Source organism: Chinchilla lanigera, unplaced genomic scaffold, assembly GCF_000276665.1.
Source record: "Chinchilla lanigera isolate Chin_1 unplaced genomic scaffold, ChiLan1.0 scaffold00073, whole genome shotgun sequence".
Classification (NCBI taxonomy): Eukaryota; Metazoa; Chordata; class Mammalia; order Rodentia; family Chinchillidae; genus Chinchilla; species Chinchilla lanigera.
Window position 1 is genome coordinate 8,018,411 of NW_004955474.1, and position 19,220 is coordinate 8,037,630.

Here is a 19,220-nt window from a genome sequence, read left to right on the forward strand (position 1 = left end):
CTGTTTCTACCTAGATTACTTACAAGCATCTCAGAATCAGCTTTCTAAAGCCTTGCCTCTCCTGTCCTGCTGATTCTTACCTTGGTAAGATTATCTTCAGCTAACTCCACTTCCACATTCCTACTCCCTCTGCTGCTCAGCCCCTTCATCTCACCTGATAGCTCTGATTTCTTTCTCGCCCCTTTCCATGTGACTTATCCCGTTGCTTTCAGATTACTCATCATTAAATGTAGCGTTAATTATGCCACTCGTTTGCCAAACACCTCTATCTACTGCCTAAAATAGGTAAATTCCTTAGCCAGACCTTCACATTATTTTCATGTGACTCCACAATATACTTGTTCATCCTTATTTCCTACCAGCCGCTTTCATATTCTCCTTCTCATATTCTCCTTCCAGAATTCGCATGATTGATCACGTTGTACTCCCAGCTTAGAATGAACACCCTTCCTTCCCATTTCCAGAAATACCACTCTATCAAAATTTCACTTTCCTCAGTCAAACCTAGATGTAATCTCTCTCTCAGAAACAACATTTCTCACTTTGTATCCTGAAAGACAGTGTGTTTCAATTTTTTCTTTCTAGGTTTTAAGTTCCTAAAGAATAAGCAATAAAAATGGAGGATATTTTAACCCCTCAAAATGCCATATACAATACCTTGCTGGGTGTAGAGGTCAATACACATTTGCTGAATTAGTAGGTTGACAGAAAATTAACATACTTTAGATTTGTTTACTAACATCAATGTTAAGAATGGGTGGGAAGGCAATAGTTGAATCTATCATTACAGAGTTGAATTTTTATTCCTACTTTCAAATAAATGACAAGCTAAGTAAGGAACATCTGCTGTTGGTTTTCAAATTCAACTAAGAGGCCATTAATTATAAAATAGCTTCTATAAACTATAAAAATATTTTATAAGATCATTGCATTATAAAATCACACTTACTATCTGTTAATTCCTGGGGGCTTTTTAAAAATTTATCACTTGTATTTCAGAAGTGAATCTTCTTAACATTTTCTTATAACTTCTAAATGGTCTTAACTTCTCTTTCAGAAAGCAGACGATAGAGAAAAACGGCAGGAAGCCCACCGGTTTCATTTTGATGCTATGTGACTTGGCTGTAACACTACCTAGTGGGGCGGATGCGCACGTGATTGTCTGAAATAACCACATCCTCACTTATCAAAGAAAGTGGGAGATTTTGAATATTATTTATAAATGATGCATCACTTGGTAATTATTTGAAAAGTATTAAATATGATCTGAATGTCTCACAGGGTCTTTTTTTAAGCAGATTGTATACAATAATTCGGGTTCATTATTCAGTAGTTCTGTGCAGTTTTGTTCCTATGTGGAATGTGTTGCATGTACTCTGGTGTCTGTGTATTTATAATCTTATTAGAATAATGATGATGGGAAAAGGCATGTGTAAATAAAACTATTTAAATGAGCAAGATTCTTTTGTTCCACTTGAATTGGTCTTGCTTCTTAGTCTAACAGTATAAATTATACTTTGGCAGATGCATCAAAGATTAAGTTATTAAACCTGCACCTGCATTACAGCAGTTCAGGGTCTCGTCGATGGCACCTAGCGTACTGATGGAGGACTCTGGCTTTGGAGTCACAAGACAGACTTGCCATAAACCCCTGCTTCCACAGCCTGCAAAGTTATTGTTTGAATTTGACACTTGTTTAATCCCTGTGTGCTTCAGTTTTGTTCACACAGTGGGGCCAATATTATACCTAACTCACTTGAGTGATTATAAACATTACATGGGGTGATTTTTTTAAATTGCTTTGCTTGGTACCTAGCACAGAGTAAGTGCTCAATAAGTGATAGTTGTCACTATTATTTTCAGGTGACTTATTAGACTTCTACAACTAATTATCAAATTATATAGAATTGTAGACTTTTACTTTCTGGCATGAGAAAATAATATTCTTTGAAAAACTGAAATTCTTGGTGTTTCACAACCTATGTGCACATTACTTGCTCATGTTAACTAAAAATTATAGTACTCTGCAAGAGTAAATGTGCCTAAAAACTTCCATTTGAAAACTAATCCTTATCATGGGATAGTGAAGAGCATTTAGTTTCTTAAAAAGAAGCTGCTATAGGCAGCATCGGGGAAAAAAAATCTTCAATCGCATTTTTGTTCTCAGAGGCTTAGAAAAGTCTGTAATTTACATTCAAACTTCAACGCAAATTTTATATTATAAACTTCACACTGCCAAAATGTACTTCAGAAAGACCTACGCATAAGATTGAGAAGCAACTTTACATATCAAGTCTAATAGTGTTCTTATATGCAGATAGACATGTGGTAGCTCTAAAATACCAAAATTTCTCTGAAAACAATTTTTCTCTTCATGTTCTTTTCTTTACAGTTCACTGACAGTGGCATGTGTTTAATTATTTACTTTGTATCTCAGCATGTTAATGTGTCTTCCTAATAAATATTCCTTACTGAAAGTAAGTGTTGTGAGTTTTTAAATGATTATTTTGGAGCTGAAGAGGCACTAGAGGGTGAATTATAAATCACTTGCCTGGACCCAGACACTGAGGGAAACGACTTACCCATTACCTCCCTGTGAGTCAGGGGCAGCACGGAGTTCTCCGTGTGCAGACAGTACTCACACTCACTGAGCAGACACCAGCCCATAGCACTCTGCCGGGCACTGCTCCCTGCTTCTCAGGACACAGGCTTACTATCTATCAAGTGAGAAAGTATGGGTCTTAAAAGTGACTTCTTCTCAGAGTCTACAAGGAATAGTGTGACACACAAATAAAATGACAATGGCAGTTAATACCATCAGTGGTATATTTATTTACAAATACAAGATCAATATCATTTATTAAGGGTTAGCAGGTAAAAAAAAAAAAAATGTGGTACAACACTGAGAATCCATGAGAGAACTTTATATTATTTTGAATATTGCAGTGGAAGAAAAACAAGATTTGGAGGTAAGGTAAAACTGGATTCAGAGCCCAGCTGGCCTATTTTGTAACCTTTTTTGAACCTCCATAATGATTACATTTCTCATGGGAAGTTGGTATATGGACATCACACATCTTAGCTCTTTCTTTTATTCATCCTCTACCTCTCTCCACGCCTCCCTGCTCCTTCCAACTCAATCCCCTTCCATTTACAAAAGCTCTATGTATTCCCATTTCTCTTCAGTGTTCTTATTCATCCCCTCCTCCGACTCTTTTTTTCCCCTTCCCATTTAAGAAAGTTCTCCCTACTTCCTGTTCTTTTATTTTGCTGTTTGTTTATAATTTGGGTTTCTCATATGAGAGAAACCATGTACTATTTAAGCTTCTGTGTCTGATTTACTTCCTTAATACAGTATTATGGTCTCAAGGTGCATCTATTTACCTACAAGTGCCTCACGTTTATCTTTTGTGGCAGAGTAGTACTCCTTTGAGTATAAATACATTTTCTTTATCCATTCATCTGTTGGTGGGCATACAAGCCACTTTCAAGATTTAGCTATAATGAGTTGTGCTGCTATGAGCATGGATATGCATGTATCACTATAATATGATGTCTTCAGCTCCAGGGGAGATACCCAGAAGACAGATACTTAGGTCAAATGGGATTTCTGTTTTTAGTTTTTTCAGGAATTTCCCTCCCGTTTCCTATAGTGGTTGTACTAGTTTACATTTCTATAAACAGTGTAGAAGGGTTCCTTTATCCCCATAGCCTCAACAACATTTGATTTCTCCCTTTTTTAAAAATTTCTCAATGATAGCTATTCTTTCTGGAATAAGATGATTTCTCAATATTGTTTTAATTTGCGTTTCTGCAGTGGCTAGTGATGTGGATCATAGTTTCATGTCTTTATAATTATTTGTTCTGCTGAGATGTGTCTCTTCAATTGCCATTTTTATCAGGTCTTTCATTGGGGGTCTAATTTTTTTATTAGCTTTTCATATATTGTAGATGTTAGTCCCCCATCCAAAGGATAACTGGAAAATACTTTTTTTATTCTGTGGGTTGTCTCTTCACTCAGTTGTTTCTTCAACTGTACAATTTTTAATTTGATAAGATTCTATTTGTTGATTCCCAGTACTATTTCTTGTGCCATCCAGGTTCTGTCTTTGAACATCTTTGCTTATGCCTGTGTCTTTTAAGAATTTTCTCTTTATCTTCCAGAAGATTGAGTGTTTTAAAATTTACATCTTTAATCCATGTTGATTTTAGTCTACTACATGGCAAACTGTATGGGTCTAGACTCAATCTTCTGCATGTGCATATCCAATTTTCCCATCACTGTTTATTAAAGAGGCTATCTTTCCTCAAGTATATGTTTTTGGCCCCTCTGTCAAACACAAAACGCCTGAAAGTTTCTGCTTCCTCTATCCTAGTCATGGCAAATCTTCTTGTATCCCAGTGATGGCGTTGTTTCTGCTTGTTCTATTTCAGTGATGGCAAACCTTTTAGAGACAAGTACTCAAACTGTAACCCAAAACCCACTTATTTATCAGAGTGGCAACACAGCAATTAAACCTGAATACTGAGGTTTTAGTTTAGAAAAAAACTCATACATTAACATATTTGTGGTAAAAATAGCATGCATGCCATAGGTTCACCACTACTGCTCTGTTCTGTTCCACTGATCCACATGTCTATATTTGTGCCAGTACCATGCTGTTTTTATCACTGTAGCTTTGTAATAATTTCAAATCTGGGATTGTGATGTCTCCAGCTCTACTTTTGTTACCTAATATTGCTTTTCCTATTCTGGGTCTGTTTTGGTTCCATATGAACTTTAGGATTGTTTTTTGTGGATCTGTGATGAATGCTGTTGGTATTTTGATTGGGATTGTGTTAAATCTGTACATCAGTGGAAGAAGAGTCATTTTGATTATATTGGTTCTGCCTATCCAAAAAATGGCATTTTTCCATTTTCCTATGTCCTCTTCAGTCTTTTTCAGAGATGTAATGTTTATTATAGAGGTACCTCATTTCCTTGGTTAGATTAAGTCCTCAGTATTTTTTTTTTTTGATGCTATTTTCAGTGGTATTGTTTTCCAGATTTCATTCATGGTAAGTTAATTGTTATACAGAAAAACTTGATTTTTGTATGTTGATTTTTGTATCCTACTACTCTACTGAATTTGGTAATTAATCTAGATTTTTTTAGTGGAAATTTTTTACTCTTGTAAGTAAAGGATCATGTCTGCAAATAATGATACTTTAACGTCTTCATTTCCTATGTATGTCCCTTTTTACTTCTTTCTCTTGCCTTATTGCTCTGGCAAATGTTTCAAGGACTATGTTGAATAGGAGTAGTGATAAGGACATCCTTGTCTTGTTCCTGCTTTTAGAGAAAAAGCTTTCAGTTTTTCCCCATTTAATATGTTGTTGGCAGTAGTTCTGTCATAAATGGCTTTTATCAGATTGACATAATATCCTTCTATACCTATTTTCTTCATGTTTTTTTTAAATCATGAATGGATGTTGGACTTTGTCAAAGCTTGTTTCTGCATCTGCTGAGATGATTGTGTGATTTTTGTCGTTCTGTTTACATTTATTGACTTCTGTATGTTGAAACACCCTTGCATCCTTTATCCCAAGTAGATAAAACCTGCTTGCTCAGGGTGTATGATCTTTTTGATGATTTGTTGCATTGTTTCCCAGTATCTGTTGAGGATTTTTGCATGTATGTATACTAGAGGGATTGGTGTGTAGTTCTCTTTTTTTGGTTAGATCCTTGTCTGGTTTTGTAATCAGGCTGATTCTGGCTTCCAGAAATGACTTCAGTACTCTTTCCCTTTCAAGTTCATTAAAGAGTTTGAGGAGTATTGGCATTAGATCTTCCTTGAAGTTGTTGTACAATTCAGCCATGAATCCATGAGGTCCTGGGCTTTTCTTGGTTCATAGGATTTTTATTGGGGGGTGGGGTGGTTTTGCTTTGTTTTGTTCTTTAGCACTTCAGTTTCATCACCTGTTTTGGAACTGAAAATCTTTAAACCATGGTTCAGTTTTGATAATTCACGTGTATATAGGAATCACTCCAGTTCTTCTGAGTTCTCCAATTTATTGGTTTATAGATTTGTGAAGTAGTTGCTAATAATCTGGATTTCAGTAGTGTCCATTGTGATGTCACCTTTTTGATTTCTAATTCTGATGTGTCTTTTTTTGTGTATGAGCTTAGCTAAAGGTTTGTCTCCTTTATTTCAAATATTCAGCTCTCTAATTCCTCCAGTTCATTGATTCTTTGTGTTTTGTTTTTAGTCTATTTCATTAATTTCTGCTCGGATTTTTATCTTTTTTTTTTTTTTTTTAAGACAAGGTCTTGCTATATCAATAGCAAGGCTGGCCCTGAACTCACAGTGATCCTCCTGCCTCAGGCTCCCAAGTGCTGGAATTATAAGCATGCACCACCATCCCCAGCTCTGCTCTGATTTTTATAATTTCCTTTTTTGTACTAGCTCTTAATTTAGATCCTCGTTTTTCTAAGACCTTCAGGTGCATGATCAGGTTATTTATTTGGGCTTGTTCTGTTTTTCTGATGTGGGCATTCACAGCTATACACTTCCCTCTTTACAACTGTTTTCATTGTGTCCCATAAGTTCTGTTATGGTGTACTGATGTGGTATTATCATTTAATTTGAGAAACTATCTTATGTCTTGCTTAATGTGTTCTGTGACCCACTAATTTATTCAAGTGTGTGTTTAATTTCCATGTATTTGCATAATGTCTGTGGTTTCTTTTGTCATTGATTTGTAGTGTCATTGCACTATGATCTAATATGCATAGTAAAATTTTGATTATTTTGCATTTACTCAGGAATGCTTTATTGGCTAGTATGTGGTTTATTTTGGATAATTATTTGGATAATAATTTATTTAGAGAATAGTCTATTGTCACTGGGGGCAACACTATTAAGTCCCATCTGTTCAAAGGTTTGGTTCATCTCATATTTTTTTGTCTAGTTGATCTATTTGTGTTAGAAGGGTTTTAAGGTCCCCTACTGTAATTGTGTTGATGTTTACCTGATCTTTAATGTCCAATAGTGTTTTATTTTATGAAGATAATTTATTTGGAGAATAGTCTATTGTCACTGGGGGCAACACTGTATTAAGTCCCATCTGTTCAAAGGTTTGGTTCATCTCATATTTTTTTTGTTTAGTTGATCTATTTATGTTAGAAGGGTTTTAAGGTCTCCTACTGTAAATGTATTGATGTTTACCTGATCTTTAATGTCTAATAATGTTTTGTTTTATGAAGAAAGGTGCACTGTTGTTTGGTGCATATATGTTTGTTTATTCCTGTTTATATGTTTAGCTATTCCTGTTTAATAACTCCCTTAACCTTTTTTGCCTCTTCTGACCAATTTTGGCTGAAAGATCACTTTGTCTGAAAATAGATGGCTCCTCCTGCTTGTTTTCAGGTTCCCATTGCATGGAATATTGCTTTTCATACTTCTCTAGTCTGTGGGTTTCTTTCTGGGTTAAGTGTATTTCTTGTATACACTGTTGGATTTTGTTTCTCCATCTATTCTGCAATTCTGAGTCCTTTCACTGGTGAATTGAGACCATTCACATTAATAGTTATAAAAGACAGGTATTATCTAATTTCTGTCATTGTATTATTTTCCTGATTAATGTCTTTATCCTCCTACTTAACTACTTGCCATATCTGGTTTATATATTCTCCCTTTGGGCATTGTTCACTGTGGGAGACCACCATGCTGCTCTCACCTGAAAAACAAAGCCCTTTTCACAACCTATCCCTGACCTCTCCTTCACCCTGTTTATGGAAATATGTAGAGCTGGCTATATTGAAACAAATGTTCCTGGCCATAAAGGTGCCAGCCTTGCATACATCAGAACTCTGTGTGCATTGCTAATTGGAGGCCTCTGTGCCTGGTATTGCTACAAAGTTTCTTTTCCTAATGCACTCTGCCTCTACCACACCCGCCTCCCTGATTGATACCAATAAAAGCCATGTTCCAGAGACAACACTGGGTCATCCTAGAGCTCCTCAACTGCAGAATTTTTTTTTTTGCATCCCTGTGCCATACTGTTTGGTGGGTTAGACTGAGACCTCTTAGGGGTTTTGGTAGTTCACTTTGTTATCTCTTTCTAGGATATCCTTGAAAATGTTTTTTGCATGATAGTCTGGTGGTTCTGAATTTTGTTTGGTGCTCTTTATTATGGAAATACCATATTTCTCCATCAGTTTTAAAAGGTTTGCTGGATACATCAGTCTTTGTTGGAAGTTGTTTTGTTTTAGGGCTTAAAACACTTAATTCCAAGCTTTCCTTGCCTTTAAGGCTATTTGATTCTGATGGATTTTCCTGATCATAACTATTTGAGTTTCTATATGCCTCACTTAACTGTATGTTAAGTTATTATCTTAAGTTTCTTTTTCGTGTTTGGAAAATTTTCCTCAGTAAACAGGTTTTTATGTCCTTTGTACCACCTAATTCTGTTCAGTCTTAGATTAGACTGCTTTGTGTCATCTCACAGCTGTTGGATCCATTTTTCATGTTCACTTCTTTTTAGCATACCTCTTATTAATCGATCACCAACCTCAGCCCTCCCTGTCTTCTAGCCTCCCACCATGGACTGCATGCCCTGTGTCTTTCTTGGTCTATGCTTAAACTTCTCAGGGGATCTGTGTCTAGCCTTCATCTATCTCCTATGGCTGTCTCTCACCCAATCACTGTGGTATGGTAACACTTTAATAATCCTGGAGTGAAGTTGTAATATAGTTCTGTGGCTCAGTCCCAGACAACCAGTTCCCCAAATGGCACCAGGTTATACTTGGGTATTATGGCAGGTGCTACACTGATTTGTTTCTGCAGTCTTACCCACCATGAGTTTAACCCAATTACAAACATATCTAAAAACAACATAAAAAACATTAAAAGAACTTACAATTACAGTCCTTACTTCCCATTAATTTTTACAATGCATGGCAAGAGTAAAAAATGGGGATCTTCTGCAGTTCAAATGCATTCTTATCATTGGGTCAGAGATTTCAGTTCATGTTTTCATTGTCCTGTTCTTAGCAATCATGTTTTCCTCTATTTCATCCTTACAACCCAAAGCTCCATTAGCACCACCCCTCTGGCCAAATATTTCATATCATACTATTGGCTTTTTACTCTTAATTTCAAACATAGATCGGCCAAAAGCTCTCAACAGTAACCATGCCACTGTCCCAACAATAGACTACATTGAAATTTTGTTTCTCCAACCAGGCAATATCTCTAAACACAAGCAAAATGCAGACCAACTTCTGCCAAAGCACAATATATTACCTGGGATCCAGCAGCCAATGCCATCCTCAGTTGAAGCCTCCTGAGCTTCATCTCAATCAACAGCATTTCCATGAGTACTCTTGACTTTCCAGGCTCCAATCAGAGTTTCCAGTATAGTTTGCAGCATACAATGACTGCCTCTTTAGCCAGTCTCTCAAAACTTTTCCAAATTAGTTCCAAAGGTTCTTAAGTCACATTGCCAGGCAATATTACAATAATAACAATATCACAGTAATAACCTCACTCCTGGTACCAATTTTGTGTTGGTTTTGAGGGTTATTTTTGCAAGAGAACAATATAATACAGGACACATTTTTATATGATTATTTATAATAGTCACCCAAACAACAATACACAATCAGTGCAGGAAATCTGTCCATATACTAAGACCAACGAATCCAGCTGAGGGCCTGGATCCCAGGGAAATGTCCTGCCTGAGTCCATCTGAAGACCTGGAATGCATAACAATGCCTTGCACAAATCCACCTGGAGGCCCAGAGCCCATAACAATATCTCATGCAGGCCTGTTTCATGAATCTGCACTGGGAAGGCCCAAAGGTCAGTGGTGGAATCTAGAAAGTATGTGCCCCCAGGATGAAGGGTCTATGTAGCAAGCTGAGGGATCTGCACTGGAGCCAGGAAGCGATGCTCAAAAGAACCAGAGCTCCCCTGAATGGTACCACAGCCATCTTCAGCAACAGTGAGGTTCCCGAGCTCCTCTGATGATCAAGATGGCCGAGTTCCCATCAGGTAAGCCAATGCAGCAAGCTTCTCCAGAAGACCGGCAGTGCACCATCTTCCCCTCCAGAGTCAGAAAGTGATGCTCAAAGTGAGAACCAGAGCTCCCCCCAAAGTGAACCAAAGCTATTCTCAGTGCCAACAAGGTCCCAAGTTCCTTGAAGGAATAGCCAGCATGAGAAGCTCCTCCAACAGAAGGAATAGCTCATTACAGCTTCCACAGCTGCAACAGCCTTTCTCCACTCCCAACAGCCTAACCTCTCCTTCTCCAGTTCTGCCTCTTATGCTGCTGGCAACAATCCCCAGGTGGGCCTCCTACACCCAGCACCATGCTTACTGAGTTCAGCTGGGGGTTATAAGTTGACCACCAGTTTTCAGTCCACTACAGTCTTGCTGGTGTGAGAAACTAAAAGAGTAAGGCCTGACATGTACAGTAAATATTGTGAAATGAAAGAAATTGTTCAAAAGGAAAAACGAACTAGGATGGGTGAAAGGGAAAAGGACAGTAGGGAAAAGGGAAAAACAGGCAAGGCCATTATACTATTAGTGTCTCTTTATTCATTGAAAAGGAAGGTTTGTGCTAATAGCAAATGAGGAAATTTTATGCGCACATTTTGTACCCTGAGCAACTACTTTAAAGGTAACATGTAATCTATTAACTAGTGTTATGCGCCTATTATTTTGTTATGAAATTTTGTTTTATCTTTTTTCCATAAAATAAAAAACTTTTAAAAATTTAAGAAAACATCAATTTAAGAGTGGGTAAGACCTTAAACAAACACTATCGAGGAAGGATTTATGGATAGCAAATAAGTACACAAAAAGATGTTCAGGACCCTAAGCCATTAGGCAAATGCATATAAAAACCATGAAGAGCTATCACCACATATGTATTATAATGGCAGAACAAACAACATAATTGCAAGGCCCGGAGAGGATGAGGAACAACAGGAATTCTACATTGCTGGCATCAGTGCAAAATGACAAAGCCACACTGGAAAACAGTTTGGCAGTTTCCAAAAGCCATGTGAATATACCAACACAACCAGGTACAAAATGAGATTCAAAAAGAGGTAATACTTACAACAGCATTTAAAAAGTCAAGAATGTAAGAATCAGTATAACAAAAGACGTACCACTTTGCTGTGCAGTAAACTATACAACTTTACTGAGAAACACTAAAAAAATCTCAGACAATATAGCTGAACCCGATGACAGATGGACAGGAAGACAGTTGTCAAATCCTAACCCAACTCAGCATCTCAGTGGTTGTTGTTACTATCGTTGTTGTTGCTGCTGCTGCTGATTTTGATAAGCTGTTTCTAAAATGTATATGAAAATACAAAGAACAAAGATTTTCAAGATAATCTTGAAAGAGAAGAAGGGCTTATTCTCCCAGATATCAAAGCTATAAGCACCCCTATATTCTCAGCATTATGAGAGGCTGAGGCAGGAAGGCCACAATGTCAAGACCAGCCTGGGTAATTTAGTGAGAATTGTAAGTAAAAAAAAATGTTATGCTGATTAAAACTGTGGTATGGTGAAAAGATAGACAAACAGGTGAATGGAACCTTTTAGGGCCCAGAGATAGTGTCATGTACATGGATGTTTCATGTAGGAAAGACGCAACACTGCAGAACAGTGGGATGAGGACATCTTAACAACAAGTGAGACTGAGAAAACTTCTCTGAGAACTAAAACTTAATTGTACCCTTAACACAGAAAAGTCAATTCCCGGTGGATTGAAACTAAACTAAATTGAAACCACCTGTAATCGCAGCAGTCAGGAGGCTGAGGTGAGAGGGTCACTGTGAGTTCAAGGCCAGCTTAGGCTACATAATGAGTTCAAGACCAGCCTGAAATACATAGTGAGACCCTATCTTAAAAAAACAAAGAAAAGAAAAAAGAAAAGCCAATAGTCAGGCATGGTAAAGATACCTTATAATCCCATCACTTTGGGATTATATTGAAACTAAGCAAATTTATATGCTTTTAGTCTTTAATATAAGTAAATAATTTTATGGTCCTGAAATGAGGTTGTATTTCCTATACAAGTCATAAGGTGAAATCTATAAAGGAAATTTTTGATGTATTGGAGTACATTAAAATTAATAACCTCTATTTGGAACTATAAAAGGGTGAAAAGACAAGCCACAAAAGGAAAGATGTTTTCAACACATATAGCTGATTAGTATCAAAAATACAGAAATTCTACAAAAATGATTTTAAAAGAAAAGAGAAGCCTGATGTGCTGGCTTTATTACACACCTGTAATTGCACACCTGTAATTACACACCTATAATTACACACCTGTAATTGCAGCAGTCAGGAGGCTGAGGTGAGAGGATCACTGTGAGTTCAAGGCCAGCTTAGGCTACATAATGAGTTCAAGACCAGCCTGAAATACCTAGTGAGACCCTATCTTAAAAAAACCAAGAAAAGAAGAGAAAAGCCAATAGCCAGGCATGGTAAAGATACCTTATAATCCCATCACTTTGGGAGGCTGAGGCAGGTAGATTGCAAATTTGAGCCCAGCTTGTACAACTAAGCAACTCAGTGAGGCCCTGTGTAAAAATAAAAATAAGATAGGGGTTGAGGACATCCTTCAGTGAGAAGACCTTGAGAAGGGAGGGAGGGAAAAAGAAAAAAAAGACGCTAAATTTTTAATAATGGGCACAAAAAAGACTGACAAACACAGCTGACAATAACAATATTGGTATGCATGAGCACTGAGTCTTATCGGTGGGGCTTTATAAAGTGGTATAAGCACTTTGTAAAGCAGTAATTGCTCTTCTATTTATTAAATTGGAATATATGGATAAATCTACACACCTGCCCTTAAGAAGTTTTCGCACAGGTACAGCAGGGTGTCTGTATAAAAATGTTCAGGCAGCAGCATTCATAATGGTCAAAAGCTATAAACTGCCTCAATGTCTGTCTCCATGGATTTGTATACAATGAAACACTATCCAGTCATGACATTTGATGAACTACAACTGCTTACAACAACGCAGATTTTTCTCATATAGTCAGTCAAAAAAAAAAAAAAGACCAAACAGTAAATACAGCATGATTCTATTCAATGTTCAAAAAGAGGACAAATTAAGCTCTTGTTTAAGGACACATTTATACATATAAAATTATAATGAAAAGAGGCAGGAATTTATAAAAACCAGACTAGGGATGCACTCCAGGGAACTGGGAGAAGAGTATCATCAGGCAGAAGCAGAGGCACGTGAAAGACTTCAGGTATAATGATGCTTGACCTCCTTTTTTTTGTTCAGTGCTAGCCATAGAAGCTAGGGCCCTACGTACAATAGGCAAGCACTCTACCCCTGAGCTCCACAGCCAGCACAGAGGCTGCATTTCTTGATTTATAAGGTATTTACATGGCTCTTGCTAATTAAATGGCGCAGACATATTTGTTTTAGGCATGTTTCCAAATATGTATTACATTTCATCCTTACTTTAAAAACTAAAATTTTCTCAAAGGTCCCTTTGTGGATCAATTACCGTATTTCCCTGAAAACAATACTTAACTGGAAAGTAAGGCTTAGCATGATTTTTCAGGATGCTCATAATATAGTGGACCCCTGAAATTCACAGGGATTATATTCCTAGAGTACCCGCAAATTGTGAAAAACCAGGAATTTCAGATATGGTCAGGAAAATGTCTATTTTTATAGTTTAAACCCTAAATATGCTATGTCTCCCTCAGTTATGTAATTTAATTTAATAAAATATGTATTAATAAAGCCTTACAAGGTGCAGGGCATTTTCATGGCATCTTAAGTATCTTAGGGAGTTAAGAAGAACAAAATGCAGAACACTCAAAATAGCTACACGCAGTACAGCGCCCTGTTACGAACTGGGATGCTGGCGCATCTGCCTGGTGGGTTACAGGGCAGCGGCCAATCAGCAGCAAGAACTGAATAATGTTCTCAAATTGGCTACTTGCAAACCTACCACCAAAAAAAAAAATTGCAGAGGATGTTTGTAGTTTCCACAAAATGGCAGGGGTTTCTGCAAGCAATTAAATAGGTTCTAAGGAAAAATCCTTCAACGACTGAGGTTGCAAACCCTGAACTCTGACTTCATGGGGTGTACTGTACATATAAAGCCCTACCCCCCAAATAAGCCCCAGTTAAGATCGTCAGCCAGATTTAGTTCATTCATTGCAACATACAGTGGATGTATAGAATTATAAAATAATCATATTAAGATATAATTAAATATAAATAATATCATTGACATTCATAATTAATATAAATTATAATTATTTGTAAATACCCAAGTAAGTGCCTTTGGACAAGAGGTAAATGCCTATGTAAAGGGATGGACTCTAGAGTTATTGCTGATGACCATTTGGAGTACAGACACAACGTGCAAATAATGCACACACTTAATGAATGGTTTATGTGAATGTTTTATGTGAATTTTCATAATCAATACATTTTGTATTGTAACAGACTTAATGCACTTGTGACCCAATCTCATTTTCGGAGAAATATGGTGTATTCTAATCAGTTACATTATAAATCTTAGATTATAGATTTTATTGCACAAAAAGTAGTTTGAGACTTGGCAATATTATAATTTAAATATACCTTCCTTACCTATGAGAATCGGGTAGCACCAACATATGGTTGAATATATTTATTCCAGTAACACTAGTACTGAATAGCATATGTGTATCAACCAGCACAGATATCTAGAGTTCAAATCTTTAAATTGAACTTACTAGAAATTTCTATTATCTAGCAAACATTCCCAGATAACTATATTAAAAATTTTACACTTTAAATCTATAGTTTCATATCACACCAATAAACTGGCACTTATTTCAGTGTTTAGTAAGTAGGGTCAAGCATGACATAAACAGATCTTTCAAAATGGGATTTTAGCTTTTGAGAGAAAGATACCATATATGTCAGCAACGTTATTTTAAGAAATTAGGGTCTTTTTTAGTTCGTCAAAATGAAAGCCACTGATGACCAGAAATTAATCCTGACCCTTTGACATTTTCCTGATAAAGCTGAAAACGTTAGAACTAGGAGGCAATATTTCTTAAAAACTTTTCTGGTTTGGAGTTACACTAACTCAGAAATTTGGAAACAAGTCTAGGGGACAATGTTAAAGAGCTCTTAGCTTCTGGGGCGCCTCTCCTTCAATACCATTAAGAGGGAAATAAATCCTGGCTCGTGTATTTTATGGTCTGAATTGTGTGTCCTCCAAAGTCCATATGTGGGAATTCTGATGTCCTACATGACAGTACCTAAGGACAAGACCTTTAGGAGATAACTGAAGTTAAATGAGGCATAAGGATGGGCCCCTACTCCAGCAGGACTGGTGTCTTCATAAGGAGAAAGGGACACCAAGAATGCGCATGCGCAGGAGCGAATGCCAGGAGCCCAGTGGGACACGGCAATCTGCGGATGGGAGGGAGGAGCCGCAACAGAAACCAACCCACCAGTACCTTATGTTTTGCTTTTTTCTTTCCTCTTCTTTTTATTTTTATTAGTACGTGTTTGCAGTACATAATAATTACATCCATTATGGGGAGTTGGTGCATGTACATATCTTCATTGTTTGCCAGTATCAGATTTATTAATTTTTCACTCTACACAGTTAATTATCATAAACACAGGTTAACAGCCAGACTAACAGATGAGAAAACATATAAAACACAAAATGATTATGCTAAATCAAGGTACACTTTTAGATATATTGACCATGCTGGATTACAGTAATTGTTTTCTCTTTTTTCCATTGTCTTTAGGCTTGTAATATTTAAGCTTGTGTGTCTCATTTACTTCACTTAACATTATGATCTCCAGGTGCATCTCTTTTCCTACAAATGACTCAAGTTTATCCTCCTTTATGGCAGAATAGTGTACTCCATCATGTATAAATACCTTTTTTATCCATTCATCTATTGATGGACATATAAGGGGCTTCAAGATTCCACTATTATTAATTGTGCTGTTATAAACATAGGTATGCATGTATCACTGTAATTCAGTGTCTTTAACACTTTTAGGAAGACACCTAGATGGGGAATAGCTGGATCAAATACAATTTCTATTTTCAATTTTTTTTTTTTTTTTGGTACCAGGAATTGAACTCAGGACCTTCAGCTTGCCAAGCAGGCACTTGTGTCACTGAGCTACATCCCAAGACCTATTTTCAACTTTTTGAGGACTCTCCATGCTGATTTCTATAGTGGTTGTACGAGTTTACACTCCCACCAACAATGAAAAAAAGGTCTCCCCGCACACAACCTCTGTTATTGGATTGTTATTTGTTATTGATTTCTTTGTTTTTTTTCTTTTTTCTTTCTTTTTTTTGGGGGGGGTCCGGGGGAGTACTGGGAATTGAACTCAGGACCTTGCACTTGCCAGGTAGGCACTTGTGCCAGTGAGCTATATCCCCGGCCTGTTATTGATTTCTTAATGATGGTATTCTTTCTGGAGCGAGATGGAATCCCAGTGTTGTTTTATCTGGTGTTTCTCTAGTGGTCCACTGCCACTTTGGTCTCAGTCTTTCAGCCTTCAGGACTATAAGAAAACAAATGTCTTTTCTTTAAGCCACCATGGCATGGTATTCTGTCATGGAAGCCCAAGCAGAAAAATATAATGTGCTGTAAAATTTTTATATTTTTTTCCTTCTTTACCCCTAAAATGTATGAATAATGAAAACTTCATACATTGAAATCCTTCCTGATTTTGGCTTTTACTAAATTTCACCATTATTGTGGCTATATTTGCACACTATAGTGTACTACATTTTAGTTCAAATAGATTTCTGTACATCAAAATTTGTAAATTCCCTTTTCATTCTTAGTTATATCTCTATATGAGTGAGCTCAGGCTGCCACAAAAAATACCATAGACTGGGTAAGCAACGGGTGTATTTTTGCAGCATTTTAGACACCAGAAGTTCCACACCAAGTCACCAGCCAATTCAGTTTCCAGGGAGGCCTCTCTCCCTCACTTGCAGATGGCCATCTTGTCTCTACGTCTTCCAATGGCCTAGCCTCGGTCACTGTGTATGGGGAGAGAGAACCAGCCCTCTCTTCTATTAGATCAGGGCCCTACCTGCCCTTATGATTTCAGTCAACCTTACTGATTGCCTTAGAGGCTCCTAGCTCCACATACAGCCACAGTTCATGTTAGGGCTTCAACATATGCACTTCTGGGGAATGCATTCGGTCAATAACAATCTCTAAACATTGCAACTTCCTTCATAGTTCATCCTTTAATAAACTGTTGAAGCTCCCACACAAGAGCAAATGAAAGTCACAAAAAGATCTAATACATAAACATTGAGATTAAAATCTTTAAAAAAAATTCATTCTTATAATAAATGAGTGTCATGCAACACCATTAAAGTGTTACATGAGACTTGGTCAGAAAAGAAATGAATTTAAACTGCAGGAATGACTCTGAAGAGTTGGAGAGGCTACACCGCTACCTGGAAGGCTGGGCAGCATGCATTGAAAGCAAGAGTCCTCAACCTCCTTAAAACTGGCAGGTAATCTGGGAACAGACTGGGTACTGCTGGGTGGTCTTCTGGAAAAATAATACTTCAAATACAGAACGCCCCAGCTGAGAGATATGCAAACTGCTTTCCTTTGGATTTAGCTAACATATGGCTGCACAGTAGTCTCACCTATAATCTGTGCTTCACTACATTCATGGAAAAATGTACTACTGATGATTATATTCAAACAGTCTTAACAGAGATCCACAAAGGGAATACTCCCATTTGAAATACACTCCTAAGCCATCATACTAGAAAATGTTTTTCTTAGATTTCATCAAAATGATATTACCTGTAAAAGCAACTAATTTAAATGAAGAAGTTCCATGTATCTACGTTTTTAATTCTATGGTTCTCTAATCTATCCTCAATTTAACTGCCAGGTTAATCCTCCCAGAAGGACCACTCCACTATTAAAAACTATCGCCCTGGCCTTATTAGTCAAGAACAAATGCATCTGCCTAGCTTTCCAACGAGCACAGTCTGCCCGCTGAATCTTGAGGGCTCCACATCCAAGAATTCTACTAAGAGCAGGTCGAAAAAACAGAAAAACTTCTTTTTAAGACCAGGTGTGGTAGTGCACACCCGTAATCCCAGCATTCCGGTTGAAGCAGGAGTATTGCCCTGAGTTCAAGGCCAGCCAGGGATACATAGTGAGACCCTGTCTCAAAAAAAAGAAATTTTTAAAAATGTGTCTGTACTGAACACGGACAGGATTTTTCCTTTGTCATTATCTCCCAATTAATAGAGGATAACTATTTACATAGCATTTTCATTGCACTGGGCATTATAATCTAGAGATGATTTAAAGGACTAGGGAGGCCAGGCACAGTAATGCATGCCTGTAATCTGAGCACTCTGGGCGGCTGAGGCAGAAGGATCACCAAATTAGCGACCCGCCTGGGCAATTCAACAATTTAGTGAGACTCTGTCTTTAAAAAAAAAAAGTAAACTGGGCCTTCTCCAAATATAGCCTTGTAGCTCATTGTGAAGGCCCTGGGTTTAGTCTCCAGTAGCAATTAATTAATTAATTAATTAAAATTTAAATAAAGTGCAAGGAAGGATTGTGTAGGTTGTATGCAAATACTACCCCATTTCCTAGTAGGGACTGGTGCACCTGCCAATTTGGGGGCGAAAACAATCCAGCGTGGCCACTGGGACGTGAGGACATCGCCACTATCAAAACCCACACATTCAACCTTATCTTTATTACGAAGAACACTCCAAATCCGGGCCTCAGCCGTGGCTCCATCTGCCCCAGTCTCCTCCGCGACCTCTTTTCTGCTTGTCGCGTGTCCTCTCGGAGGACGCCACGCACGCCCTGACTTCCTTCAGCCGGGGACTCCCTCTGTAGACCCCGTCGCGGTCCAGCAGCCCAGGAGGGCCCTGTGCCCCCGCGGCTTTCTGCACTGTTGTCCATAACTTAGACTCGACAGTCCCTCTCCGTACCCACGGCCCCGCGGGCACCGTGCTTGTGGGAAAGGTTCTCGAAGGCTTCATTTGCTGGTTTGTTCTTGGGTGCATCTTCATCTACCCGTAGGTGACCGTCCCGACACACGGGACCCTCTCCTGCCCTCCCCGCGCACACGCCAGGCCAGCGCGCTGCGGATCGCCGTCCCGGGGCCCTCGGCCGCCGCCGCGCAGCGAGGCCGG

General features: G+C 37.9%; 2 protein-coding genes across 2 annotated transcripts in view; both read left to right on the plus strand.

The window, feature by feature from the left end:
- Itfg1 (integrin alpha FG-GAP repeat containing 1) overlaps positions 1 to 2,481 on the plus strand; it is a gene marked incomplete in the record, with an annotated part of 219,908 nt that extends 217,427 nt beyond the window's left edge. The window contains 1 exon segment of the mRNA XM_005401409.2: positions 1,058 to 2,481. Within this exon segment, the coding sequence (XP_005401466.1) occupies positions 1,058 to 1,117 (60 nt within the window).
- A 14,982-nt stretch (positions 2,482 to 17,463) lies between these two features.
- The window catches only part of Neto2 (neuropilin (NRP) and tolloid (TLL)-like 2), a 70,524-nt gene continuing 68,767 nt past the window's right edge, over positions 17,464 to 19,220 (plus strand). Inside the window, exons 1-2 of the mRNA XM_005401465.2 lie at positions 17,464 to 17,558; positions 18,995 to 19,215. Of these exons, the coding sequence (XP_005401522.1) occupies positions 17,464 to 17,558; positions 18,995 to 19,215 (316 nt within the window). The remainder of the gene's footprint in view (positions 17,559 to 18,994; positions 19,216 to 19,220) is intronic.